The sequence below is a fragment of the Condylura cristata genome, unplaced genomic scaffold (assembly GCF_000260355.1).
Source record: "Condylura cristata isolate star-nosed mole 26May11 unplaced genomic scaffold, ConCri1.0 scaffold00019, whole genome shotgun sequence".
NCBI lineage: Eukaryota > Metazoa > Chordata > Mammalia > Eulipotyphla > Talpidae > Condylura > Condylura cristata.
Genome location: NW_004567120.1, coordinates 30,305,972 through 30,332,051, shown reverse-complemented (window position 1 = coordinate 30,332,051; position 26,080 = coordinate 30,305,972). Strand labels below are relative to the sequence as shown.

Sequence of the window (26,080 nt, the reverse complement as noted above, 5' to 3'; positions counted from 1 at the left end):
TGTCAATATGAAAGCGATAAAGTATATTAAATTAACAGACTTTTTTAGATTAAAGTCTTCTCCCACCCTCTGTCTGTCAAAGGTATTTGGATCTTTTTGAAATTTTGACCATATCCTTGGGCAAAAAACAAGTGGAATTCAGAGATGTTTGTACATTGAAATGATTGCCTACAAACTGACATTTTTAGAAACAGATTGTCAGCTGTGGGTGATGTTGCAGTGATGTGTTGTTAAATTGCTAATTTGTGTTGCTCTTGCAGTTTGTACATCTCCATTTAACTTTAATTATATAATTAGTTAATCATACACTAAATGTGACTAAAAGAATCCAACTGTTGACTTCCATACTTTCCTTTGGACAAGTGACTAAAAGTTCCTAAGTGGCATTCCCTACCCATCCAGCCTACCACCCACAAGAATGCCTAAAATGTGGACATACTGGAGGAAAGTAAGTCAGACTGAAGCAGAAAATAGGTTGTACTGGCACTGGAACGTTAAAGCATCCTGCCTGGGCCAGTAGTCAACTGCTCCCAGAAGCCAGTGTGCCTGTCCAACCCAGACAGTGGGGCTAAACTTTTCTTCCCCCCTGGGACCATCAGTTTTATCCAACACAGGGTAAAGGGGTGTTAGAACACTGGGCAACCTTCCCTCATTTTATGTCTATCCCAGAACCCCTCTCTGAGGTATTCAGATGCACACAAAGGCTAAGCACACACATAACTTCTCACTGTTTCTAATAAACAAAAGGCATCTTTAGGTTGTAGGAGCACTGGTATTTGGGGAAGGTGAGCCCCTACATGGTATGTGGGTCACACAGAACTTCGTGGCCCTGCTAGGATGGCACACAGCAACACTGCCTTTTCTTTTCTTCAACTGTTAGCCTTCAGTGAATTCACCCTGGTGGTGGCACTGGGCATTTGCTTTGTGACAGGCTTCCAGGCCACCCAGCTCACTAGGCCATGTGGCTCACAATGAGATTAAATGAGAATCTGCTCTGTTTCCCCACTTGCATTTGATTTATTCTTGGGATCTTCTTTCACAGTCCTGAAAATACCCACAGTTCAGTTTCTGGAAATGCCTTAGTGCTCGAAACAGGGCCCTTACTCATTGAACTGCTTGACAAAATTCAAATTCTGTGGGCGAACCCCAGCTTCCCTTGCCACCTCCAAAGGCAAGCACTTCCCACCTCCTAAGTCCAATGCCCCACCAGGTCTTGCCACTGGAATCTGGCCTGTCCTGTGGGGCTTCATCACTGTCTCAGAACAGCACTTGCCTCGTCCCACCTAAGTTCCTATTTGTCTACTCCATATACACTCCACAGTGCAGAAGAGAATGATAGCTAAGACTTAGGGGGATAGTCGGGTGCTAAGCCATATTAGCAGCCTTTGAAGCACTGAATACACTAGAGATATGATCATCCTCACGTGGCTCACCAGCACAGTGAAGCACGGGAGCAAAAGGGAACTACAGTGCTCACCACCCTTGACAGTATAAGAAAATGATCAGGATTTCTTGGGAATCCTGGGGAAGTTCCTGTTGATCAATGAGAATACTGTCCTGAGACATCAGACTGGAAACAAAAGTAGTTTGCTAGGAAATGTTGAGCAAACAGCTCTCTAATGCTATTTAGTGAGGTAAATTCTCTGACCACAACCAATTTCAAGTCACCAAGTGATATCACTGAATGCCTGGTTGAGATAAGAGGCACATAATTAGCTCTCCCGAGTTAGAACTAGCCAGCTCCCGCACACCAACTTTGCTGTTTCCCTTCCCGGGATACTACAAGATGGATGAAATTAATAAAACAAAACATTTACCCCGCACATAGTTATGGAGAAATGCTCCCACAACGCTCTGTGCACATGCATGGCCTATGGTGTCTTGTCTCCCTTGAACACCACTTTCTTGAAGGTTTTCTAATGCTCTTCAGGGACTCCCACAAGTTTTGTAAAAAAGTTGTCTTTTCTCCTCTTTAGGCTTAGAGTATTTGGAGCTTAGAAGCCTTGTCTTACAAAAACCACTTTCGCCCCACCTCTGTTCTCCATTATACTCCCTGCCTCATCATGTACAGTAAGTACTCAAAAAGGTCTTGTACTTAACCATTGGCACATAACCGATAAGAGGAAATTCTAAAAGTTTTACAAACAAGAACCCTCTGCCACTCCCATGCTCAAGATGTAAATGTGACAAGGGGTGTTGATCAAAAATATTTTCACTGCCGCCTCCCAGGACAGTGAAAGCAGGGTTCTCGCACCAGTGCCTCCTGTCACTCCCACCAGTTCAACCAGATGCAGAATCAGAGAGAGCAGGACATCCGAAAAAAGACTGACCATTCCCAAAACAATGCCAACGACCAGTTGTTGGCTATCAACAACTCCAACGTAACAAAACAAGAGAAAAGCCTGGGTTTCTTGGTGTGTGTGTGTGTGTGTGTGTGTGTAAGACTCAGAATCACAGAGCCATAGCTTTGCCTGATTCCTGATGAGGGAATGCCAGTAGAGTCAATGTCAGGAATTCCATCTCAGTTAAACCAGCCCCAGACCCTGTTGTCATAATTTTGGGGCCACTCAAGGTTTCTCTAAGGAGGTCAGCCAGAGAATGTTTCTCCTTCTGTAGCCAGGTTGCAAGTTTCAAGTCCTACCCATACCCTAAAAATGGGCTTCCACTATCTCAATTGACAGCCCTCATTTGAAAGACTTTTATGAAGCCTGAATAAGGAGGTTTCAAGATTCCACAAGATTCCACAAGAAAAAGCCAGAGAGTGTGTTGTCTTCTCCAAACAGTCCCAGAACCTTTTGCAGGCTTCCACCAGCCAGCAGGGTGTCAAGCTCTAGATTCAGGCTGCTGGTCCAAGGGTACAAGCTTCAGCCTAAAATCTCACAGACCACACAGGGGATGTGGTCATTGTCTTTCTTCTATATTACTGACAATTCATTTGACAAGTGCCTTTCTATTTTACTAAATAGTTTCACATCTGTTTTCACAGTTGTTCAGTTTGGGGTAGTTTTCATCTTTATCTTTCCAGCTATCTAATGTGGAGGCCACAGAAGTGAGTGATTAATAACAGGACTTTATATGAAGACTGCCTGGCAGTGAATCTTAGCTCTGCTTCTTGCTTTCTCTGTTGCCCTCAAGCAACTTGCTTAAAGACTGTGTTTTGTTTCTTCATCTGTAAGATGGGATTGATAATGACCCCTACCACAAAGTGTCATTATAGGGACATGATGAGTTCTTATTTATAAAATATTTAACTGCCTGGCACTATTATAATGATTTCTGTGTCAATGTTTTGACAATTGGCCTGGGTAGATCCACCCTCACAAGCAACAATTATCACCAGGACGTTCCAAAAAGCCTTCTCATAGCGCTAGGCCCATTTTACCTCCAAAATTTTTTTGGGAACCTTTGCTCTCCTTTCTGTCCTGCCGCTATACCCCCAGTTTAGGAACGGGTCACTGCAAACCACTTGCTGTTTGCGGTGCTGGTCTTTCCTGGCATACTTTTCTGAAACCCTCTTGACTCTGGCTATCTCCTTCTCTATCACCCTTTATGCTTAGACTACAAAGTCCTTAAAAGCAGAAACTGCCATCCCCTCAGAATCTTCAGCATGATGGATGAGAGCACTCAACAAATATCTGTTGACTTAATGGATGTTTGCTGTGCCCCCAGGAGTGTGTAGCGGTTTACAGGGGGCTTTTCATTCAATCCCACCCCTAATTCTGTGTAATCATAAGTACAGTTACTGCCTCCATTTTACAAATGAGAAAACTAAGACCTAGAAATATTAAATAACTTGCCCTCCAAATGTAGATATTTGCATCCATGTGGATATTTTATTTATTTATGTGAAAATGTACAGCTCATAATATGTAGGAACAGAAGATGCCAGGAAGCCACACTTGATATCACCTGATAGGTAAAGTTTTGATATTCAATTTGCCTAATAAAGGAGATGTTGCTTTATTTGAACATAACTTGTTCTTAAATCACAGTAGTTTTTCTTTGGACAAATTTGCATATTTTATGAAGGGAAAATGCACATAATGTGTTTCTTGCAGCCATCAATTGATCAGTGAGTGGAGGTTATATTTTAATCCGTCATCTGCATAGGCTTTGGTTCCTATTTTACCCATACATTATCATTTCCGAAAGTCTTTCATGGTCAACTAAGCTTGCGGAAGTTTATATAGATCATTGACATCAGGTGATTCTATGGCATTTGGAGAAGAATGATCTACAGTTTCGTGGTAGTAGTAGTAGTAGTAGTAGTGGTGGTGACAGTGGCAGCTACCATTTATTAAACACCTACTATGTACCAACATCCATGCTACTACAGTACCTGTACAGTGCCTACAGTATAACTGTGTTACTTGCACTTTCCACCAGAACCCTGTGAAATCCCTAGTGTTGCTTATTTTACAGATGGGGAAATTGTGACTCAGAGAGTTTAACTTACTGACTTGGGGTCACTCAGCTATTGAATAGTGGAACCTGGACTGAAATCCAAATTTGTGTGAATCTAAATTTTGGGCTTTTATCCCAAAAGAGACTTTGAAGATTGTCCAAGTTACTTAACCCTCTCTGAGCTTCAGTTTCCTCATCTGTAAATTTGAGGGAAGTAGCACAGCCTGTAGGATTGCTATGAAGGTTAGAAATAGAACATGCCCAGGGCTGAGGGGCACGCAGGGAGCATTTAAACCATGGTGGCGATAATTTTTCATGTTTGGGACATTAAGTGGGCAGAGGAAGCTCTGAGATCCCTTTAAAGGCACTGGGGAGCTGGAGAGAGGGAGCTCCAGCTTGGCAGTCTTAAGAGCTGGCCCTCTCCCCTCCAGAATACAGTGACCCAATGAAACTCGGAGCTACAGGCGAGGGGGCAGGGGCCTGAATTTGGCTCCAGCAACCTCTGCAGGGAGTCAGGAGCGAGGCGGGGAGCTGGGAGGGGCGTAGAAATCGCGGTCGCCAGAGGACTGCAGGTGTCAGGCAGAGTTGGGTTAGGTGGGCGCCCAGAGCCGGGCGGAGGGAGGGGAGGGGGTTGGGACGGGCCAGCTAGCTAGCGGGGAGAAAGGGAGGCGGGGCACCGAGCCTGAGAGGCTGTCCTTAGACAGCTCTTCTCATGCCGGGCAGTTTGCTGCATCTGGGGGAGCTCACTGGAGAATCTCCAACAGCGGAGCGGGCCTTCAACTACCGTAAGTACCTGCAAATGAGCGCATAGTCCAGTGGCCGAAGATTAATTACTGGCCACCAGATCCTAAACAAAACCCCGGAATAGTCTCCTCGCTGTTATTAATTGCCTTAAATCAACTGCTCTCCATCTGTCCCCCAACCCTCATCCTTCCCTTTCCTGCTGTTCCTCCCCGGTTCCCAGCCTTGCCTGGCTGAGAATCTCTGGGTTCTGTAGATGTTTTCGCTCCTCCTCGTTCTTACCTCCGAACCCTCAGCGGAGCTTGTACCCGGCACCCCGCTGAGCACAACCCCTTTCATTCCTGGATCCCTCAAAGCAATGCTGGGAGCGAGCCATTAGACGTTTCTGTATGACACCCCAAAAGCACTGCGGCGCTGCCTAAGGGTGGGGAAAGTGCTTGAGGTGGAGTAAAAGGGGAGGGTAAGAAGACCAGACCGTGGAAGTTGGGGGGGAGGGGGGGTGAAAGGCCAAAATGGGCGTGGCTAATTAACCTGTAGCCTGTGGCTTTTTCCCAGGTTCCTGGACACCAGATTCCTGCTTTCCGATGTATATAAATTTATAGATCTCTCAGTGATTGGGGAAGGGTCGCTTATGCTGAGAAGCCCAGCTTTCATGGTGCCACTCAAGTCCCCAGGAGCCAAAGACCCTGATCTAGGGGTCCATATAGCAAGACTAGAATTTCAGATGGTGTTTCCTGGCAGAATCCCCAGGTGGAATCCTTTCCGTGGCAGTAGGGCAAGATTTTCCCAATAATCCTCGCCCACAGCCTCAGGGGAAGAAAGCAACAGGGTGGTGCCTGAGGCTGAGGCTGGGCCTGGGTCTGGCATGGAGAAGAGTGGGGCAAGGGCTGTAGAGCTGAGATGGAAAGAGCACCCTTAGGGTCCTACACCAGGCTCATGCCTGCTTTGGAAAGAAGAAAAACAGCCACCTTTCATGGAAATACTCAGTATTTGCCATCATCCCTAAGCCAGTGCAATGATGCTAGGAAGAGATTATTCTCCAACTTTGCAGATAAGAAAAGTTCAGGGAAGATAATGTGAACACCCTTCAGTGAGAGTGAGACATGCAGAAGGAAACTGCATCCTTGGCTCTCTGACTGACCATTTGCTTCCTACCCCTAGGAATTTGAATCCTCACTTTCCCCTGCTTCTCCACCCTAAGCAGTATTAACCCTGGTGCAAGTTAGAGGCTGTCATCTTAAGATCAGTTTGGGAAGCAAAATTCCTGGACTCCTCTCAGCTATGTAAGGGTTCCTCTTTGGGAATCAAAATCATTGCCTAGGGGTGGGGGTCTCTGTGTTGTAGGAGCCCCCTCTATCCCACTCTATGGAGACAGGTTTGAATAGCTGGAATCAATCAGAAACTCAGAGTTGGTGGATAAGAGTTTGAACGAATTTGTGTGGTAGACATATATCTTCCCTTGGCACAAAGCTGCCCTGGGTGTTGGGAAGGGGGCAAGAGAGGAAAAAAAGCAGAAAGGGTCTAACTAGGTACTTGCAGGGCCTGCAGTCAATAATGATTGGGGGGCGGGGGGGAATAGAAAATCCCACATGAACTCAAATTTCTTTTGTCATATGTCCCTGAGTTCAAACAATTCTTTTTTTTCCTTAGGAGCAGCAAGCAAAAATACTTACCAATCATGGGTAACCAATAAGTAATTTACACCTTGTATCAATTAACTCAAGTAACTTGGTTTTTCCAACACCTTTTTGAGATGGGGCTTTTGAGCTTTGGGGTGGGGGGTAAAGGGATAATCATGAGAGTAATATTGGATCTGAAACACTTCACAGAAGAGGAGGCCTGGGTGGGACAAGTGGGAAGAGTGAGGGATGGTGAGAAAGGGACAAAGGCTACTTCTAGATGTTCCCATATTGGTTTTAAAGCATAAGCCTTGGAATTAAATATGGCTTTGAACTTTAGCTGAGATTTAATATTATTTGACTTTGGGCAAGTCATACGCCCTCTCTAAACCTCAGTTTCTTAATCAGCAAAATGGGCATGATTAGGAACACCTCCTTTGTGAGGTTGTAGAAGGACTCAGAAGTGTAAAATCTGAGTAAAGAATCTGATCATCTCAGCTCTCTGTGAGCCCCATCTTCCTCAAGCCATGGGCTTCCTGCTGGCCTGGATTAGGTCAACCTCTACATCCCTTAGGTGCCAGGGACAAACACACGTGTGACAAATGTGACATCTTAGATCCCAGCAAAGTTCTTGGGTGGTGAAAGTGGGGTGTGAGGGAAGGGGAGAAGGTAAGGAAGTAGAGGGTGACCTTGCAATACCCTGCACACCTGTGAACATAGAATTCTCAAGTGCAGTTTAATCATCTAAACTAATCTTTAAGGAGAAAACAGGCCCCTAAGTGAAAACACTTCTACTTTTAGATCTTACCACCTGCTGAGGGACAAAACCCTCCAAGACTCAAGCGCACGGTGGACACCGGAGGCCCCATGGCCCTGGACAAGCCAGGGGAGGGAGCTACCATGCTACGCTCATTCGCCCTCTTGCTTTTTTGCATTGGTGAGTTCAAGTGATCTGTGGGAGACAAATGACCCTGTCATAAGCACCCTATGAGTGGGTCCCTGGGGAGGGGAGAGTTCTGAGACTTGAGGGTGGGTGGAGGCAACGAGGAGGTCTTCCTCACTGTGATCTCTCTTTGCAGAGCTGAGTCTGGGGGAGACATCAGTAGGTAAGTGAATCCTACCTCCTCAGGTATCTTTCTTTCTAACAGCAGAGACTTGGCATCACAAAGATCTTTCCCTGGGATCAGAACCCCTCACTTCATGATGGGATTTCCCACAGAATAGTAAAAAGTTTTATGTCGGATGAAAAGGAAACCATATTTTCACATTATACCCCAAAGCACGGGGATGACATTCGCAAGTATCCTGGGGTTCCCCCACTCCCCCCCGCACACACACACACACACACACACACACAAACACACACACTCAGAATGTCCTGTCCCAAAGGAAGACAAAAGGATGAATCTGGTTGAATTTGAAGGGAGAAGAGTGGGGCACAAGATGGGAAGGGTGGGGGGTGGACAGCTCACATCTCTGTGATTTCGGGCACCCACAGGGATGCAGTCTCAACCGGAGCTGTGGATAGAGAGCAACTACCCCCAGGCCCCATGGCAGAACATCACACTTTGGTGCAAAAGTCCCTCTGGGCTGTCAAGCAAGTTCCTGTTGCTGAAGGATAAGACACAGATGACCTGGATTCGCCCTTCCTACAAGACCTTCCAAGTTTCATTCCCGATAGGTGCCCTGACTAAGTCCAATGCTGGTCTCTACAGATGCCGCTACTGGAAGGAGACAGGCTGGTCAGAGGCCAGTAAAGTTCTAGAGTTGGAGGCACCAGGTAAGAAGACAGAGGTAGATATTCAAGACTAAGCTTTAGCTTCTCAAATTAAAACTTGCCTTGCCTTCCAAGAGCAGGGTTTGCTTAATTAATCCATTTGTTTACCCCAAATGCATGCATGAATACATAGGAGCACCCACTGTTAGCAAATAAGAGGTTTCTATGAGCAATGCCCAGTGAGGACACAGGCTCTAGAAAAGTGCAAGGGGGCAATCTGTCCACACAGGGGCTCTCACCCCGGAGATGGGATGTGAAAGGTGGCAAATAAGGCTGATGCGGCTCCCCACTGCTGCTTCCCAAACAACATTATCCTTGCTGTACCTGAATCCCATTCATTATCTCCTTCCAGGCCAGCTGCCCAAGCCCATCTTCTGGATCCAGGCTGAGAGCTCCCCTCTTCCTGGGTGTAATGTTAATATTCTCTGCCATGGTTGGCTGCAGGATTTGGTATTCATGCTGTTCAAAGAGGGATATGCAGAGCCCGTGGATTACCAAGTGCCAACGGGGACAGTGGCCATATTCTCCATTGCCAACATGACACCTGAGAGTGAGGGAGTTTACATGTGCCGCACTCATATCCAGAGGCTCCCCACTCTGTGGTCAGAGCCTAGCAACCCCCTGAAGCTGATTGTGGCGGGTGGGTGTGGCTACGGCTGCTGGGGCCTGATGATCATTGTCCCGGGGATCATGGTAGGGTAAGCCAGGGTTTCTGCCTTTCCTTGCCCCAGCCATTTCCTAAGCCCTGCATGACCCATGAGTTCACATCATTTGACATTTTCCTGAGATGCAAATTAGCATCTCAAAGCTAGAGGCAGAAGTGTGGGAGCCAATCACGCAGTGAGTGAGCCCTGCCCAATGCCCAGCAGCTCAGCTCATCCCTTCTGTTGTTCTTTACTTGTTGAATATCATGCATGCTTTCATGTCACTCAGCCTATATTTATTGAGCACCTCATATGTGCCAGGCACTGCCACTGCTCTTAACACTGGTTTTTAAATTTTTTAATGCATTTTGTTCTTTTGGTGATTATTTTTTTAAGTGTGGAAAATAGTATAAATTGCCACTGGTGGTGATAGGAAAATGACAAAATGAGAGTTCACATTTTACAATTGTCTTTCTATATTACTTTAGTCTTGTATCTATAGAGTCAGTAAGGCAACACCGAGCTTTAGACACATCAGAAGGCGCTCTAAAATGCCCATGTGCCAGACACACACTCCTGCCCCAGCTGCCTCACCCCATGGCCTGGATGCTTCTAGACAAAATTGGCAACATATGCTTTAGTTCCTCCATCGAGCTAAACAGGCCTGGGGAAGCTGTGGTGCTACTATATACCTTGGTCTTAGAAGCAGTGATCCTGGTTTCTACTTCCCACTCTGACATGGCCTTCCTGTGTGATCTTGAGCAAGTCATTTCACCTCCCTGTGCTTTCAGTTGCCCCAATCTAAGACGGGATAACTCTATCCAACCTACTGTATGATGCCTCTCTGTGCCTCAGTTTTCTGATTTGCAAAATTGATACAATAATAATGCCTACCTCACAGGGTTGTTGTGAGGATTTGCTAAAATATATGTACAGTGCCTGGCATATACGTCCTCAATAAATGGTAGATATTAATTTTATTAGTATAGCTTTTTATTGAGAATCAAAGGACAAAGGACTGTCTGTTTGAACTGTGTGTATGGATGTTTGTTGTACGAATGTCCTTCTAGCATACACACACACAAACACACTTACATAGTTGTCTATTCATTGGTGTGCACCTGGACCATGAACTTTTGACCAAGAGGGACCATGCCTTTACTTGCATATCTCCATCTCTAAATGAATTCCCAGACATCCTAAATGCTCAGGGAGCATAAGGTGTAGCCAGTACTTCCCATAATGAATAGTTAGGTCTGTCTTGGTTTGAGGTAGATAGAAAAGAGTGATATGGGAGGGAGGTTTGCCCTTTACTCTGTGGTACAGTCTACTTGGGGGAATAGCACACAGAAATGAGTGTGTTACCCCATGGTCAGAGATTTCCCTGCGGTGCAGGCTTACTCACCAAGTCTTTCTTGTTGACTTTTCCCAATATATTGGTGGAAGTAAGTTCTCGTGTAGGCTCGTGTGTTCAGAAGCCCTCTGTAATACTCCAGAAATACAATATTTGATTCCATACAAAGATGGAATCAAAGTCATTTTAAGAAGTTCTGTTGCTTGGATGGTTGGAAGAACTATATTTGGCATTTTAGGAATTACAGATATAGCTATTCCACTGATACAAATCCATACACACTGTTAGAGCTCAGTGAAGCTGAAAGAGTCCAGTAAGAGGCCAGCGACATAAAGAACTTACCCTTGACTACCTTCTCAAGGTGGTGGAGATTCAAGAAGGGAGAGGGAACAGAGGATAAACGTCAGCTATCACTTCCTGTGGAAAGAAACCAGGAAAATAAAACCAGAAGATAATAAGGAAGAATCATCCTACCTCTAATTTGGGATCTCTTCCCTTTTAGGACTCTATCCTAAACCAACTCTAACAGCCCACACTGGGCCCATCATGGCACCCGGAGAAAGTCTGAATCTCAGGTGCCAAGGGCCAATCTGTGGAATGAACTTTGTTTTAATAAGATTTGAAGACATGGAGAAGTCCCTTTACCTCAAGAGGCCAATAAAAAATGAAGCATATTTCTTCTTCTGGGCTTTGAAAATCCACGAAGCTGGACATTACCTCTATTTTTACTATGATGGGTCATACAGGGCTTCACTGAAAATCTGGGTAACTGGTAAGAGGGGTATGCCATGGGGTGTGTATTGAGGAATAAGGATATACAACTCACTCTGGGTGCCCTGGAAAATCAAATATTGCAAATAGGGAAGGGAACAGAATTTGTACAGCTGAGTTTAAGATGGGGTTTCCCAAGTGTAGCCTGGAAGAAAAGGAGGAACGAACTCTAAGGAGTGGGAGAGAAAAGCCAGACTACTAGCTCTTTATATTTTGGGTCTTGTCCTAGACATTTTCCAGGAGACCTGGCTACTTGCTCAGCCCAGTCCTGTGGTCCAAATGGGTCAGAACATGAGCCTGTGGCGCAGAGGGCCAGTGGATGAGGTGGGACCTTCACTCTGTGAAAAAGGAGAAGATATCGATGATAAGCAGCCATTCTTCCTCAGCAATGTGACCTACAGGGATGCTGGCATCTGTAGTTGCTGCTGTCTCCTTTCCTGGAAGACCTCCATCAGGATGACATCACACAGGACTGTGGATCTTGTGGTTTTAGGCAAGTGCTAACAACTATAGTTGTCTGTTTTTATTATTGAAGTGTTCTAAGAAGAAGCTAGTGGTCCTGTTCCCTCTTGAAGTAATGAGTCAAGGAAAGTCCATGCTAGGCGGACAGTGGAGAATTTTCTAGAAAAACACTAGGTACCTTCTCTCCCAGGATTATTACTAAAGCTCTGCTGTTCAGCATGGCTCAGACCTATTGTGACTTCTGAAAATTTATTCCTTGAGGTCAAGGAAAACTTAGAGGTAAGAGGTCTTCCAGATTGAAGGACTCTAGGGCACCAGAGAGTGTGGCAAGAGGTTCTGATACAGTCAATTCTGAAGCCACTGATATAATGAACTGGAAATGGGAAAGAAGCTCAAATTGGGAGCTGAGAAACATTGGTTGGGGGAGTAGGTACTCAGTTCGATGTCACTTCTAACTGTGCTCTCTGCATCAGTTGTAGATAAGCCGCCCAAGCCCTCTCTAGGCACCTGGACTGGAACCATGTTCAAGCGAGGAAAGGCCATCATGCTTCAGTGCCAAGCGCCTCATCCAGTACTTGAATTTCCTCTGCAATGGGAAAAAAGAGCAACATTCCAGAAGTTCTCAGTGAAAGGAGACTTCATCTTCAGTAATGTTAAAGGGAAAATCACAGGGACCTACAGCTGCAGCTGTCGCGAGCAGTCACACCGTGACATCTGGTCGCATCACTGTGAGCCTCTGAAACTGATGCGACCAGCAGGTGAGAGAAAACTCTTCTTATGGACACCCCTGCATGGCTTTAGCTTCGACATCACTGGGATTTCTAAGCAGTGGCCAGAGAGCTATGGAATGGGGAGGCAGGGTTTGAAAGCCAGGCCCCTCAGGCTTGGGCTCCCTTCCAGTAGAGGTGCCTCACTCACTCCAAGGCAGTGAGCAGGATACTTCCAAGGCCCTCATTCCTTGTGAAAAAGGCCACTTCTGCCTCATTTTCCTCCATTCTCGGTAACCAGCTCCCCTCTGCACCCCAACCTCCACGATTGTATTCCACTGCCCCTGTGCCCATCAAGGACCGTGCTTCTGGTCTTCCAGGTGCCTTCACCTGGAATTACATTCTGAATGAAGCCATCAGGCTGTCCTTGCTCATGCAGCTTGTGGCCTTGCTCTTGGTAGTGCTGTGGATAAGGTGGAAGTGTCGGAGACTCAGAATCAGGTAACTGTCCCATTCCTCAGTCTAGCTGCATTGGGGCTCTCCAGAGACTTAGGAATGGGTAACATTCCATTTGAGACAAGCCACAGGACACACCCTTTCCATCCCCCATCTGGGCTTAGCAGTTAAGACTTCCCATCCTGTCATTTCTTTTCACTTCACGGAGGGGTCAGCACCAAAGCCAGAGAAACACAATTCTCTGAGGCTAAACAAATAATCAGAACTCCATTCACTGATTACCCTCAGGAAGGTGACTAAATCTCCCCACAAATCAACCTGCCCCTCAGAGATAATTGGTATTGCCTAAATTAACTTGGTCTGGATTTTTCCTCTTGTACAAAGACATGCTATCCTGTCTTCCAGGTTATTATCCAACTACCACCCCAGTTTTTTATCCTGTTCCCCAGCTCTCAGAGGCTAGGGAGCCTGGTGGTCTACCCTAATTGTCATAAAACCAGTTTCGCTGCCACTTTGGCCTCCAAGCACCTATGCAGAGCAGTCTGAGGATATAATCTTGTCCTGGATGAGCATAAAATGAAGCCACAGATGGGACCGGGGGAAAAGGCTGCTTCTTCTGGCTCACAAAAAGCAGTGGCAAACCCAACAGGCCCTCCCACCATTTCCTTTGATCATTTGGTATTCACTGACCTGTTTTTTCCCTTTGCCTCCATGGCCCATGCTCAGTTGACCCTATTTGAAAATGAGAAAGAAAATGGCAGCTTCTACTCTGGTGGGGGCCTCAGGTTCTGAATGCCTCATTTGCTTCTCCTGCCCTCTGCTCCTGGCTATACCCACCCCCACCATAATCATAGTCCTTCGTGTGTCTGGGCATATTCATGGAAGAGGAGTTGACTAAGAGAGAGAGAGAGAGAGAGAGAGAGAGTGCTTTGCAGTGGGATCTGAGGGACAGAGTGCTTGGCTAACAGAAAGGAGGTACCTAAGCCTTCTGCAAAACCACCACCCTTTGCATTTTCAAAAATTTGCCACAGGAGTCAAATTCCAATTGTCTGCAGAATCTATTCCTGAGTCCCACCACATGGGGGTTATCTCCAAGCCAGAAATTAGGGGAGAAATATAGCTTCAAGTGGCCCACCCTAGCCCAGGAACACGGCATTAGAGAATGAGTGTAGGAACCAGATTTCAGATTTCAGAGAACGCAGCTTGAAAAGCATGTTTTCTGGAACAGGAAGTAGGGTCAGTGGACATGGAGTTTGGCTTAATGTCCTCTAATCCTACAGAATACAAAAACCAAAGTTACCACACGTTTCTAGTAATAATCTAGGTAACAGTAGGGAGATCCACTCTCTGACAAGTGCAGCTCAGCACTGACTACCCTCTGGCAATTCACCTCTGCTACCAAGGCAACCCTTCCCTAACAAAGGCAGGTGAGGCAGTAGGTCTGAGGACCAATGCTGCCATAATAAAAACTGCTTCCAAACTTCAACTTGATGACAGAGAAACAGTCAAGAATTCTCCCTCCACCCCCACGCCCACCACCCAGAGCTGCTGCTCACACTGAACTCCAGGAGTTCTGTGAGCTGGAGATACAAAGGCATTTTTGGATCTGACGTCTCAGTTCCAGCAACAGCCTAATCAGGGGCCATGAGGAGCTGACATATGATATAGACTGGGGAGGGGGAGGGGAGAGGCGGGGCACATAGGTCATGAAAGAGCAAGAGATTTGTAGGTGGTGAGGCCCTCAAAATAAAAAGTCATCGATGTCAGAAAAGATTATATCCCATTATCCTGGCCATATCCAATCCCTATTGGGTGGTGAGTAAGCCAATGACATAAATTGCCGCCCCCTTCTCTCCGCCCTCCCCCTAATCCCAGCAACTCCTCTCATCTCTTTTCTGGTCTCGCTAGAGAAGCCTGGTTGCTGGGAACAGCTCAAGGGGTCACCATGCTCTTCATAGTCACAGCCCTGCTTTGCTGTGGTGAGTACAAGGAGGTGGGGAAGGGGCCTGGGCAGAAACCGGGGAGGGGAGGCACAGCCCTGGCGGCAATTTCTTTTGCAGGACTGTGCAGTGGGGTATTGACAGAAGAGACTGGTGAGTTTTTCCTGCTCCCGACTGGGACATTCCTCCCTGGAGATCCGAAATAACTGCAGAGTGTCAGTGTCAGTGGCCAGGGAGGGACTGGTGGGGAGGGAAGGACAGCCAGAAAGGGGCACTTGCTAAAACTGCTAGCAAAAGTCAGCCTCCAACTCTGCTTTTCTGGCTATAAAATCCACCCCCTTCCCAGCCTTTGCACTTTTCTGAAGCTTAGCTGAGCGGCCCGATTCCACTTTCCCTAGCACCTGCGGAAGAAAAGAAAGAGTTTGGATTTGGGTTAAAAGGGGAGGTGGGCTGTGTGCTCTGGCTCGGGGGCTCAAGGACAAGGGAAAGGGGAGGGGGCAGGAGGAGGAAGGAAGGTTTCATTTACTCTGCTGTTTCTAGAAATAATCATGCCAACCCCTAAGCCTGAGCTGTGGGCAGAGACCGACTTCCCTCTGGCCCCGTGGAAGAACTTAACCCTCTGGTGCAGAAGCCCTTCTGGCTCAACTAAGGAGTTTGTGTTGCTGAAGGACGGGACGGGGTGGATCGCCACTCGCCCGGCCTCAGAGCAGGTTCGGGCTGCATTCCCGCTGGGCGCCCTGACCCAGAGCCACACCGGGAGTTACCACTGCCACTCGTGGGAGGAGATGGCTGTGTCCGAGCCCAGTGAGGCACTTGAACTGGTGGGGACAGGTAAGAAAAGGGAGAGGACCCTCCCGGAGTGATCTCCAGTGTGCCCTGGGACTCCACCACCACTGTGCCTCTGGTTGGGGTCGTGAACGCACGGAGACCTGGAGACCAGGGGTTCCTGCTGCCTCTGGGAGAGGAGGGGAGTGGGGGAGGGGGGAGAGTGAGTGGACACTGACTGGAAAGCCAAGACCAGTCCAGAATGGATTTTTTTTTCTGACAGAGCTATGGCAAGTGGCCCACCTGCGCACCTCCAAACTTCACACTCCTTTTCCACCCTATTTTGTTTTCCAGACATCCTCCCCAAACCTGTCATTTCTGCTGCGCCCCCAATTCGGGGTCAGGAGCTGCAAATCCGGTGCAAAGGATGGCTGGCAGGCATGGGGTTTGCTCTGTATAAGGAGGGGGTGCAGGAACCTGTCCAACAACTTGGTGCTGTCGGGAGAGAAGCCTTCTTTACAATCCAAAGAATGGAGGATAAAGACGAAGGCAATTACAGCTGCCGCACTCACACTCAAGCGCGCCCCTTCCAGTGGTCGGCGCCCAGCGAGCCCCTGCAGCTGGTCATAAAAGGTAGAGCTAAAAGCTTGTGAGAGGGAGGCCAGGCAGGCAGAACTCTGGGCTAGACACTCCTCTCGCCTCAGCAAACTTTGCTGCTGATCTTGGGAGCTTGTGTCCAATCTTAGAGCCAGGCAGGCGTGGCGCTGGGAGTGCCAGGCCTCTGGCTGCATGATATTAATAGCCATAATCGTTATTAATAGCTGGGCTTTGTGGAGGGTGATTTAATTTTTCTAATTATTTTCATATCAATTAGCTCATTTAGCTATAGAACAAATACTCCAGGGAGGCGGTGCACGTGCCTTCCCCTCTTCTTGTCAAATGGGCAAAGCATCAAGGCCCAAGACAGCCTCTTTAGCCAGCCGGGACATCTTGAGGGTTCCCTGGAGGAGATGAAGGGTGGAGGTGGGGGTCCCTGCGTGAAAAGTTCATCTGCAAAGTGGATCTGCCTTCATTTTTCAAATTCATCTACTTCTGAATGAAATACAGAAAGCAAAGTAGCTCCTAGAAACAATTCGCTCTCTGGTATTTTTTTTCTCTTATTTTGGATTTGTGTTGTTTTCTTTTGCCTCTTAGAAATGTACCCCAAGCCCTTCTTCAAGACATGGGCCAGGCCTGTGGTCACTCCTGGTGCTCGAGTGACTTTTAATTGCTCCACTCCCCACCAGCACATGAGCTTTATTCTTTACAAAGATGGAAGTGAAGTAGCGTCCAGCGACAGGTCCTGGGCAAGCCCAGGCCCCAGCGCAGCTCATTTTCTGATAATTTCGGTTGGCATCGGAGATGGAGGGAATTACAGCTGTCGCTACTATGACTTTGCCATCTGGTCTGAGCCCAGCGACCCTGTGGAGCTCGTGGTCACAGGTCAGCAGGGGGAGAACGCAGGTAGAGAGGTTCCTGACCCTGGAACAGAGGGTGGAGACACAGTCAGCCGGAGGGAAGAGTGTTCCTTTCTAAGGACAAGAGGGGAATGTGCTGTGGACAGTGCCCGCACGTCTGTCAGCAGCCCCTGGAGGCAGCTGCTGATATTATCATTATTACATCAAGCAGAGACAAAGGGGAGGGTACAGGAAGGGAATTCACTTCTGGGAAGATACATGAAGGAGATGTGGTGGGCCCCATACCCACAGCCACACTCACGTCGCCTATTTGTAAAATCCTTTTGTGGTTGGCCTTGAGTTTTAGGTTCAATGTCCACTTTTTCTTTAGCTCAGCTGTCAGAGATTGGTGGGTTGGATGGCACTCAGAGAAAAGGAGAAGACCTGGAAATGTCAGCTGTATATTATGTAGCCATTACAAATGATAGTTTTCAAAGGCTGCTTAACATCACAGCAAAATATCTACAAATAAAATTAAGTGAAAAATATCAAAGCACACGCTTTTGTGCGCATGGCAAGATCCCAATTATGTCATTAGCTATAATGTCATGGGTATATATACAAATAATAAATGAGAAAGAGATATAAAAACATGATTGTTTTTAGTGGGAAAATGGTCATATCTTCATTTGGTTTATTCTGCATTTGAAAATTTTCAGCATAAATGTCTGTTTCTTCCAAGAACATTAAAGAGAGCACAGTACAGAGTGTGGGGGCAGTCTTCTCTCATGTTGTGCTCTCTTCAATTCCAGAATTCTACCCCAAACCCACTCTCCTGGCACAGCCCGGTCCTGTAGTGCTTCCTGGGAAGAACGTGACCCTGCGCTGTCAAGGACCTTTCCAGGGCATGAGGTTCGCCCTCTTGCAGGAGGGAATCAAGGCTCCCTTACAGTTCCAGAGTGCCCAGGGAAGCTCAGCTGACTTCCTCCTGCATGCTGTAGGAGCAGAGAATTCTGGAAACTACAGCTGTGTCTACTATGAGACAACCATGTCAAATCGGGGATCACATCTGAGCACGCCCATTATGATCTGGGTGACAGGTGAGGACAGACAAGACAGAAGACTAGGATAGACAATCATGGAGTGGGAGTTTGGGAGGGGAGTCCCTCTTGGAACTTTTGCACACAGAAGAAGAAAGAAACAGGGTTCATACAGTGAGTAATGTCTTCATATTTAACACTGTGCACCTTTGGTCTCTTCCTAGATACATTCCCCAAGCCATGGCTGTTTGCTGAGCCCAGTTCTGTGGTCCCAATGGGGCAGAATGTTACACTCTGGTGCCAAGGACCAGTCCACGGAGTAGGGTACATTCTGCACAAGGAAAAAGAAGCCACATCACTGCAGCTCTGGGGGTCTACTAGTAATGACGGTTCCTTCTCCATCACAAATATATCTGGTGCTAGCATCGGGCGTTACAGCTGTTGCTACCACCCTGACTGGACCAGCCCCATCAAGATACAGCAGAGCAACATCGTGGAACTCATAGTCACAGGTGAGGGGAAGGTGCTCTGTTGGGCATGGAAGTGCAGGAAGCAGGGTTGTAGCTAGACTGGTGCATGGAATTCGGTTTCTGAAGAGCTCAAGGAAAGGCAAGTCTTTCTCCTTGGTTGAACAGAGACTCAAGGTAATACACTGGAAAGCGGTCCCCTCTCTCTGACAGAGTTAATTTCTTTCAGGTTTGCTCCCCAAACCCAGCTTATTAGCACAGCCTGGTCCCATGGTGGCCCCCGGAGAAAACATGACTCTTCAGTGTCAAGGGGAACTGCCAGACTCAACATTTGTCCTGTTGAAGGAGGGTACTCAGGAACCCTTAGAACAACAGAGGCCAGGTGGTTACAGGGCTGATTTCTGGATGCCTGCACTGAGAGGAGAAGACTCTGGGACCTACAGCTGTGTTTACTACTTGGATTCTGCTCCTTTTGCAGCCTCCAATCACAGTGACTCCCTGGAAATCTGGGTGACTGGTAAGGGCTTGGAGGACTCAGTGAGAGTCTATATTTCATACTTTTTTAGTCATTAGTTTTTGTGAGAGAAAAGTTTGTACTCAGGGTTACTTCTAACTCTGCCTCCTGGTTGGTTACAGATAAGCCCCCTAAACCCTCCCTGTCAGCCTGGCCCAACTCCATTTTCAAGCTGGGGAAGGACATCACCCTTCAGTGCCGAGGCCCCCTGCCCGGAGTTGAGTTTGTCCTGGAGCATGAAGGAGAAGCAGCACCCCAGCAGTTCTCAGAGGATGGAGACTTTGTCATCAACAATGTAGAGGGAAAGGGCATTGGAAACTACAGCTGCAGCTATCGCCTGCAGGCCTACCCTGACATCTGGTCAGAGCCCAGTGACCCCCTGGAGTTGGTGGGGGCAGCAGGTGAGAGGACAATCCCTTCATGGTCCTGGAATGACTTGCTTGGCATCTCAGGGACAGTCCTCGTGGGAGCAGCCCAGATAGGGAACCCATGGGAGAGAGACCTCAAGTTTGCTCATCTTTCATCTAAGTTTGAGGATCAGGTGGGGCCTCAAACTCACACAGAGATAGTAAATGGGATATGTCAAAGTCTCCCTCTCCTATCTCAAAAAGAGAAGGCTGCCTCTACCTCAGCCTAAGCGCTGCCATGGAGCACCCTCTCATCCCCAAGTGAACCATGGAAGAAGCCAGATGACAGAGAAACAAGAGGCTGAGAGGAATGTCTCTGTGTCTACCTCAACGGTACTGGTATTGGCTCTCTTTTTACCACAGGACCTGTTGCTCAGGAGTGCACTGTGGGTAACATTGTCCGAAGTAGCCTGATTGTGGTGGTTGTCGTGGCCTTGGGTGTGGTGCTGGCCATAGAGTGGAAGAAGTGGCCCCGCCTGCGAACCAGGTAAAGTGCCTCACATCAACCTCTCTCTGTGAACCCAGGGGTGATGGAAAAGCCTCATCTGAATGTTCCTCTACCATCTGGAATGTACAATGCAACTTGTTTGCAGGTTGATGGTTCTGCATCTGCCCTTAGCTATGTTTTTTTCTTTATACAGGGGCTCAGAGACAGATGGAAGAGACCAGACCATAGCCCTTGAAGATTGCAACCAAGAAGGAGAACCAAGTACTAACACCAACTCTCCCTCATCAATCTCTCAGGGTACCTCAGTGGAACTACCAGTCCCAATATAATAATCTCCTCCTGGACAAGAGCTTTCCTCTCTCTTTTACCCTCAGAAACCTGCAAACCCGATTGATTACCCTGGGAGTTAGCCCCATCTACTCTTCCTTGGCCGCTAATCACTTGAGCTGGGTCAAGGGGATTCTGAGAGTTGAAAGCTCTACCAGGGTGAGATGTTTCCTGAAGCAAGATTCCCTGCCCCTGTAACTCCTCACTGTACTGATTTACTGGTGCATGAAATTCTATTAAAAATGTATTCTTCTGAATAAAGAGAGTATTCGCTATTAAACTGTACAAACATAGCAATGGCTTTCCATTGGTCTCATCCACTTTGAACTTAACAAAAAAAGTGTATTGGAGCTGACCTCCATTGCCGAGTCAGAGAACAGAGTGCTGTCTGTGCCATTGTACAGAGAACAGTGGGGTGGGCCACAAGGGAAAACTCCAGAACAACACTTTCGAATTTGCTTTGAGATATGGTCACCTAACTGAATGTCCTATGGTACTTCGATCCCATTATTGAAAGAGTGGATGAATGACTCAATAAATGAATGAATGGCAATGTCCTTCCCAAGCTGATCCCAATGAGGGCAAACACCAAGGTTACATCCTCTTCACCAAGTCACTTCTAGGTCTGCACTGTGTCTGCTTTACACATTGGGATCTGTTCTCTGCTGACTTTGCAGTTGCCACAGCGTGCATTGTGGCTTTCACCTAACAATCACAGGGCATATATTAATTCACCCTTAAAAATAAGTGATTGATGAAAAGCAAGGTATTTGACCCCTCTCACAAGATGGTTCTGTTTTCCCAAAAGAATGGGCCTCTGGTGAGTGAGTGAATAAGTCAAGAAGTTAGATTAGAGTAGGGGATCTCCCTGCATCCTCTCCCCAAATGCAGGCTGGCTTGCATTCCCAGCTCCTGACCTCTGTACCTGCATCAGCACACTACTTGTCCTTCTGGTGGGAATTTAGTACATTTTACAGGGTGTCTTGGGGGTGGGAGGGTTGCTTAGTTCCTTAAACCCGATCAAGATCTCAGGAGTAGTCACCTGCATGTACTAGAGGAGGTTAGGGCTGACCCTGAAGTTCTTTACCTTCCAGTACTGTTCCATCTAAGCTGAAGTATTCCAAAGAGCAATGTATAAGGGCACCAACATAGTGAGTTACTTATCCCTGGTTACAAAAAAAGTTCTAAAAAGCAGCTTTTATATTCTTACATTACGAAGCTTATTTACCAATATCTTAATGAAGAAAAAAAAAAGGTGCATCCCATTTCCCTTAATCCCTACAGAATGAAACACTCTGAGTGCTATAGGCTAATTTGTATTAAGCCCTTTGGAATGTAGAAGTACAAAGTCTCACTCTGACTTCTATTTGATGAGATTTTATTAGCTGCTTACTCTAATTTCTTACAGTGTTTCTAAAAATTGCATTTCAAAGTACTTTTACATTTGAATTCAGCAAAGCCTAATTGTTGCTTTCTGCTGAAAACCACTCACTGCCTTCAAACTCTCCATCTCTAACCCTCAATCAAGTTGAGCACTGGAGGGAGGCCTGTCCTTGGTGCTTTGTTTTAAGGTAAAAGTCCTTTCTTTGATGAGGTCTGATTTTGTTTTCCAATCACTGGCTGTTCCAGAGTAGATTGTCAAGGCTAGTGTTAGTTAGCAAGTTATGCAAGTTAGCAAAGGTAAGTGGATTGTTTTAGCTGTTCACCAAGGGAAAGAGAAATGGTAAGAAAATAACAGAGAGCAAGGACTGAAATTTAGAGAAACCTCTGAGCTAGAAAATAAGGAAGCAAATGAGTAAACATGACAGGAACAGAATCTTGTGAAGAGGAGACATTGAACCTGAGGTCTCCAGTGCCAAACAGATTCAGCCAGGGTTATTCATACAATCAGAGAAAAATTTGATAAACCTTTCAAAGAGAAACAAATAGTGAAAAATATTGTGACACTGGACTGCTAGTTGGTTTTCTAAAAACACTCACATATTCTTTTACTTAGAAAACCAAGTTCTGCATGTTTTAGAAGGGGAAAAAATAGTTGTCAATTAACTGTGAAATACTTAAAGACAAAGAGTGGCTTTGGGATTTAACTTTCCTCCTCACTGTCAGAGCTATCTCAATGAATTAAATGTCTATTTATAATGCAGAAGTCGTCACAAACTATCTCAATGAATTAAATATCTATTTATAATGCAAACGTAGCTGGTTGCCGACAGTGTTCCACACGGTATGTTTTTTCAACCTGGTTGCCATGGGAATCAGTCCCTTTACCCCTGGCTGGCCTCTAATCATCAGCCCAGCATCAGGTAATTTCTGGGAAATGGAATCTCAATTAGGGTGGAATGGAACTTTGAGAGGAGCATTTGTCTCTGGGACTCCAGTAAGAGAGGCCAAGGTCTTCTCCCAGTTCTGAAAAACAAATGTAAATGACTGCTGATTCTTGGACTCGCTCACACCTTTGGTTCCAGCATCTCAGAGCTACACAGATTGTCAAAATTGTGTGGTCTAACTTCCCAACCAGTGCAGAATCTCCTTTAGAGCAAGGCCGAAAGGTAGACCCACAGCTTTTTCTGTCCAATTCCAGGAATGGGGAACTCACCCCTTCATGAGACAGCCTGAGAATTTCAAGTTGTTTCATCTATCCCATTAGTGTCTATGTGTATTCTCTTCATAATCACCTGTTCTAGTTCTGACTCAAGTTGCAACCCAGATGAAATCTCTTCCACATAATAGTTCCAAAACTTGTACAAATTGTGAGTTATCCTTCCTTTGTCTCCAAGATCATGCTGAGTGGAATTGCCTTTGCAAATACATCTATGTGTAGTTAATTTTCTATTATGTAGGCTTTGGAGAAGGCAGTGTTCATGCCTACCCAATTCTTGTATATTCCACCAAAGAAGTTCTTTTATATATTTCATATACCTGAAATTATATAGAACAATTATATAGAATAGTAGACAATGATAAATGATGTGGTGAAAATAAAGCACAGAAAGGAGATGGAGAGAATTGTGTTTTGTGGGGAGTTGTTGCAATTTTAAAGAGGTGACTGAGAAGACCTCGCCAAGAAGGTAATACTCAACTTATGATTTGAAGGATGTGAAGTAATAAATCATGCAGATGTATAGTCAAAGATACTTCTGGTGGTGCAGTGGGTTAAAGCACAATACTAAGAAGTTAAAGCCACTTCAGCATGAGTTCGAACCCGCCTGCCCCGGAGGTGATCCATACGTCAGCAAACCTTTCCTGACTCGCCCACTCACTGCTCCCCTCAGCAGTGTACTCGATGATCTGTGTGTTCTGCTCCCCACTCTGTCTCTGGTGAATCCTCTCACCACCGCCCCTGCACCCCCGGCCTGTATCCCAGTTCTGTATGCACAAATAAATAAATCTTTAAAAAAGGGGGGGCCCCTCTGATGGCATAGTGGGTTAAGTCACAGCACTAAGAAGGTAAAGCCACTTCAGCATGAGTTTGATCTCCGCCTACCCTGGAGGTGATCCAAGTGGCATGGCAGAACTCTCCTGGCCCTCCCACTTCTCCCCTTAACAGTGTACTTCTTTAGTCAGCCTGTTCTGCTCCCCACTCTGTCTCTGGTGAATCCTCTCACCACCCCTGCACTTCTGGCCTGTACCCCAGTTCTGTGTGCATAAATAAATAATTTTTTAATTAAAAAAAAAGATGCTTCTGGTGAGAGAGAACAGCGTACACAATAGACCTGAGACAGGAGAATGCCTCCTAGTTTGGGGCAATGTCATTAGACTGCAGTGACTGGAACAGCATAAGCCCGGGGGACAGCAGAAGGAGGTGAGGTTAAAGATGTCATAATAGGAGCCCTGTTGACCAAGACATTATAGGTATTTGTGGGACCCTTGGGTTACACCATGAATGAATGGAAATCCACTGAAGTGTCTTGACTAGTCTCACATTTAAATAAGACCACCCAGTCTTCTGTGTGGAGAGTAAACTGAGGACAGCCTAGAAGCCAAGAAATCTGCCAAGAGGCTATGACAATTATCCAGGGAAGGGAGGGTGGGTTTGGTCTGCACGGTAGCAGAGGTGGTGATGAGAAAAGTTTGGATTAGTGATATGAGAAAAGAACCAACAGGATTTGTTGACAGATTGGGTGTGGGGTATGATCTATAAACATTTCGTTAGAAGAAAGAACTGCTTCAAATATTGCCTTAGTGTTTCCTTCCTGTGTTATTTTAATCTCATTCTCAAGAGTTTTCCAGTGACTCCCTACCCAGTCACCACTTCCGGACAGTTCATCAATGTGTTTGTCATTGTCTATCCAGAAACACTGCAAGCAAAATGCACTCTGCATACCTGAAGTGATCTTACCAGCATAGCACACACAGGACAACAAAATGGTCACTTTCTGGGATCTCAACTTGCCATCTTTGTTAATGCCATCTAAAATTACACTAGTCCTCGGGCAACCAGTGCACACTGCTGGCACATAGGAAACATGTGGTCAACAAAAACCCACAGCTCTTTCCCACACAAGCTCTTGCCAAACCAACCCTTTCTTGTTCTTCACTTGGATAAGGGATGTGGTATTTCGCTATTGAATTTTTAATTCAAATGTGACACTTGACATTTATTCCTGTTAGGTGCATTAGGTAGGTTCCAGCTGATAAGAAATCATATGTTATCACTGTGAGGCCCCTTTACCTGCTGCACTCGCTCATTTACTGCTAACAACTCTGTGAGGTTCCATTTGATTATTCTCCCCGTTTTCCACATGAGGACATAGTCTGAAAGGTTAGGTAACAAGACCAAGGCCACCCAGATCATAGGCAAGGAATAGCTGACATTAGAATTGAATTTTGCATGATTCTAATGCCGCACTCTCCCACAGGAAGAAACCTTAGAAAGTATGATATCTTAAATATAGTAGGTATACAACAAATAGTTACTAAATTGACAACGTCCACACCTTACTTTTAAATTTATTTTAATGAGCTAACCCTCATATTCACTTACTAATTTTTAGGCTCTGTCCTGGTGTTTCACATTTATTAACATCTTAATCTTTACAATAAATCTATGAAGCAAGCGCTATCATTACTCACATTTCTGACAACGGAGAAAATGGAGCCATATAAGATTAAGCGACTTGCCCAGGTGACACTGCTAGGAAATGTTAGAAACAGGACTTGGACCCAGGCAGTCTGGCTCCGGGGTTTGTGTTTATAACCACTACACTATGCTGTCTCAGGCTATTCTGACCTTGTACTCTCAAAAGAAGGAGATGCCTTGGTCTAACTATTTTTCTATTGCCCAGCACCTAACCTGTGACTCTTGAAACCTAATTCACCTCCTTTTTTTTTTCTTTTTCTTTTCCTTTTCTTATCAACAAAAACAGAGCTTTACACTTATTAAGGAGAAATACTTGGGCATTTCCCCAAACTTAGTCTTGATCTCTCTCCTTCCTCCTGGAACGCCAGCCTCTCTGGTCTGCTGTACACCAAATTCTCTCAACTTCCCTCCGTAAAGTGGGAGCCAACGTGATGAAATGCTCTCCATTTTGGGGAGTTCCCTGAAATGGAAATCACATGGCAGGTGAACAGAGGCTTGGAGGCTTGGAAAAGAAAAATGTTACCTCAGCCACTTCTTCAACCCACAACAGGCCGTAGGTCAAACCATCATATCCGACAGTGGTAAATTAACTCTACAGTATCCTGGCTTGAGTCATGTTTTAAACTGGGTGTGGAGAGGGTGTGTGGGGAATGCAAGCCATTCACATGACTTGTTGGCCTCATGAGAAAAACCTTCTGAAGGAAATCCCTTGTTATTTTAG

General features: G+C 46.2%; 1 protein-coding gene across 3 annotated transcripts; it reads left to right on the top strand.

The window, feature by feature from the left end:
- The first annotated feature begins 5,143 nt into the window (after positions 1-5,143).
- IGSF1 (immunoglobulin superfamily, member 1) lies at positions 5,144-20,281 on the top strand. Of its 3 annotated transcripts, none has more exons than XM_004685807.2 (19): positions 5,144-5,189; positions 7,566-7,701; positions 8,263-8,544; positions 8,894-9,181; positions 11,042-11,311; positions 11,540-11,803; positions 12,252-12,530; positions 12,860-12,980; positions 14,844-14,914; positions 14,996-15,028; positions 15,416-15,706; positions 15,995-16,273; positions 16,835-17,122; positions 17,889-18,176; positions 18,341-18,628; positions 18,813-19,100; positions 19,220-19,498; positions 19,868-19,991; positions 20,146-20,281. In XM_004685807.2, exons 2-19 carry the CDS (start codon positions 7,632-7,634, stop codon positions 20,279-20,281), a joined length of 3,939 nt encoding a protein of 1,312 aa, XP_004685864.1. In that variant the 5' UTR covers positions 5,144-5,189; positions 7,566-7,631. The 3 variants fall into 3 exon arrangements, with proteins under 3 accessions (XP_004685864.1, XP_004685863.1, XP_004685862.1); XM_004685806.2 differs by lacking the exon at positions 5,144-5,189 and adding an exon at positions 7,844-7,870 and having other exon boundaries at positions 7,632-7,701; XM_004685805.2 differs by lacking the exon at positions 5,144-5,189 and adding an exon at positions 7,844-7,870 and having other exon boundaries at positions 7,632-7,701; positions 14,972-15,028.
- The last annotated feature ends 5,799 nt before the right edge of the window (positions 20,282-26,080 follow it).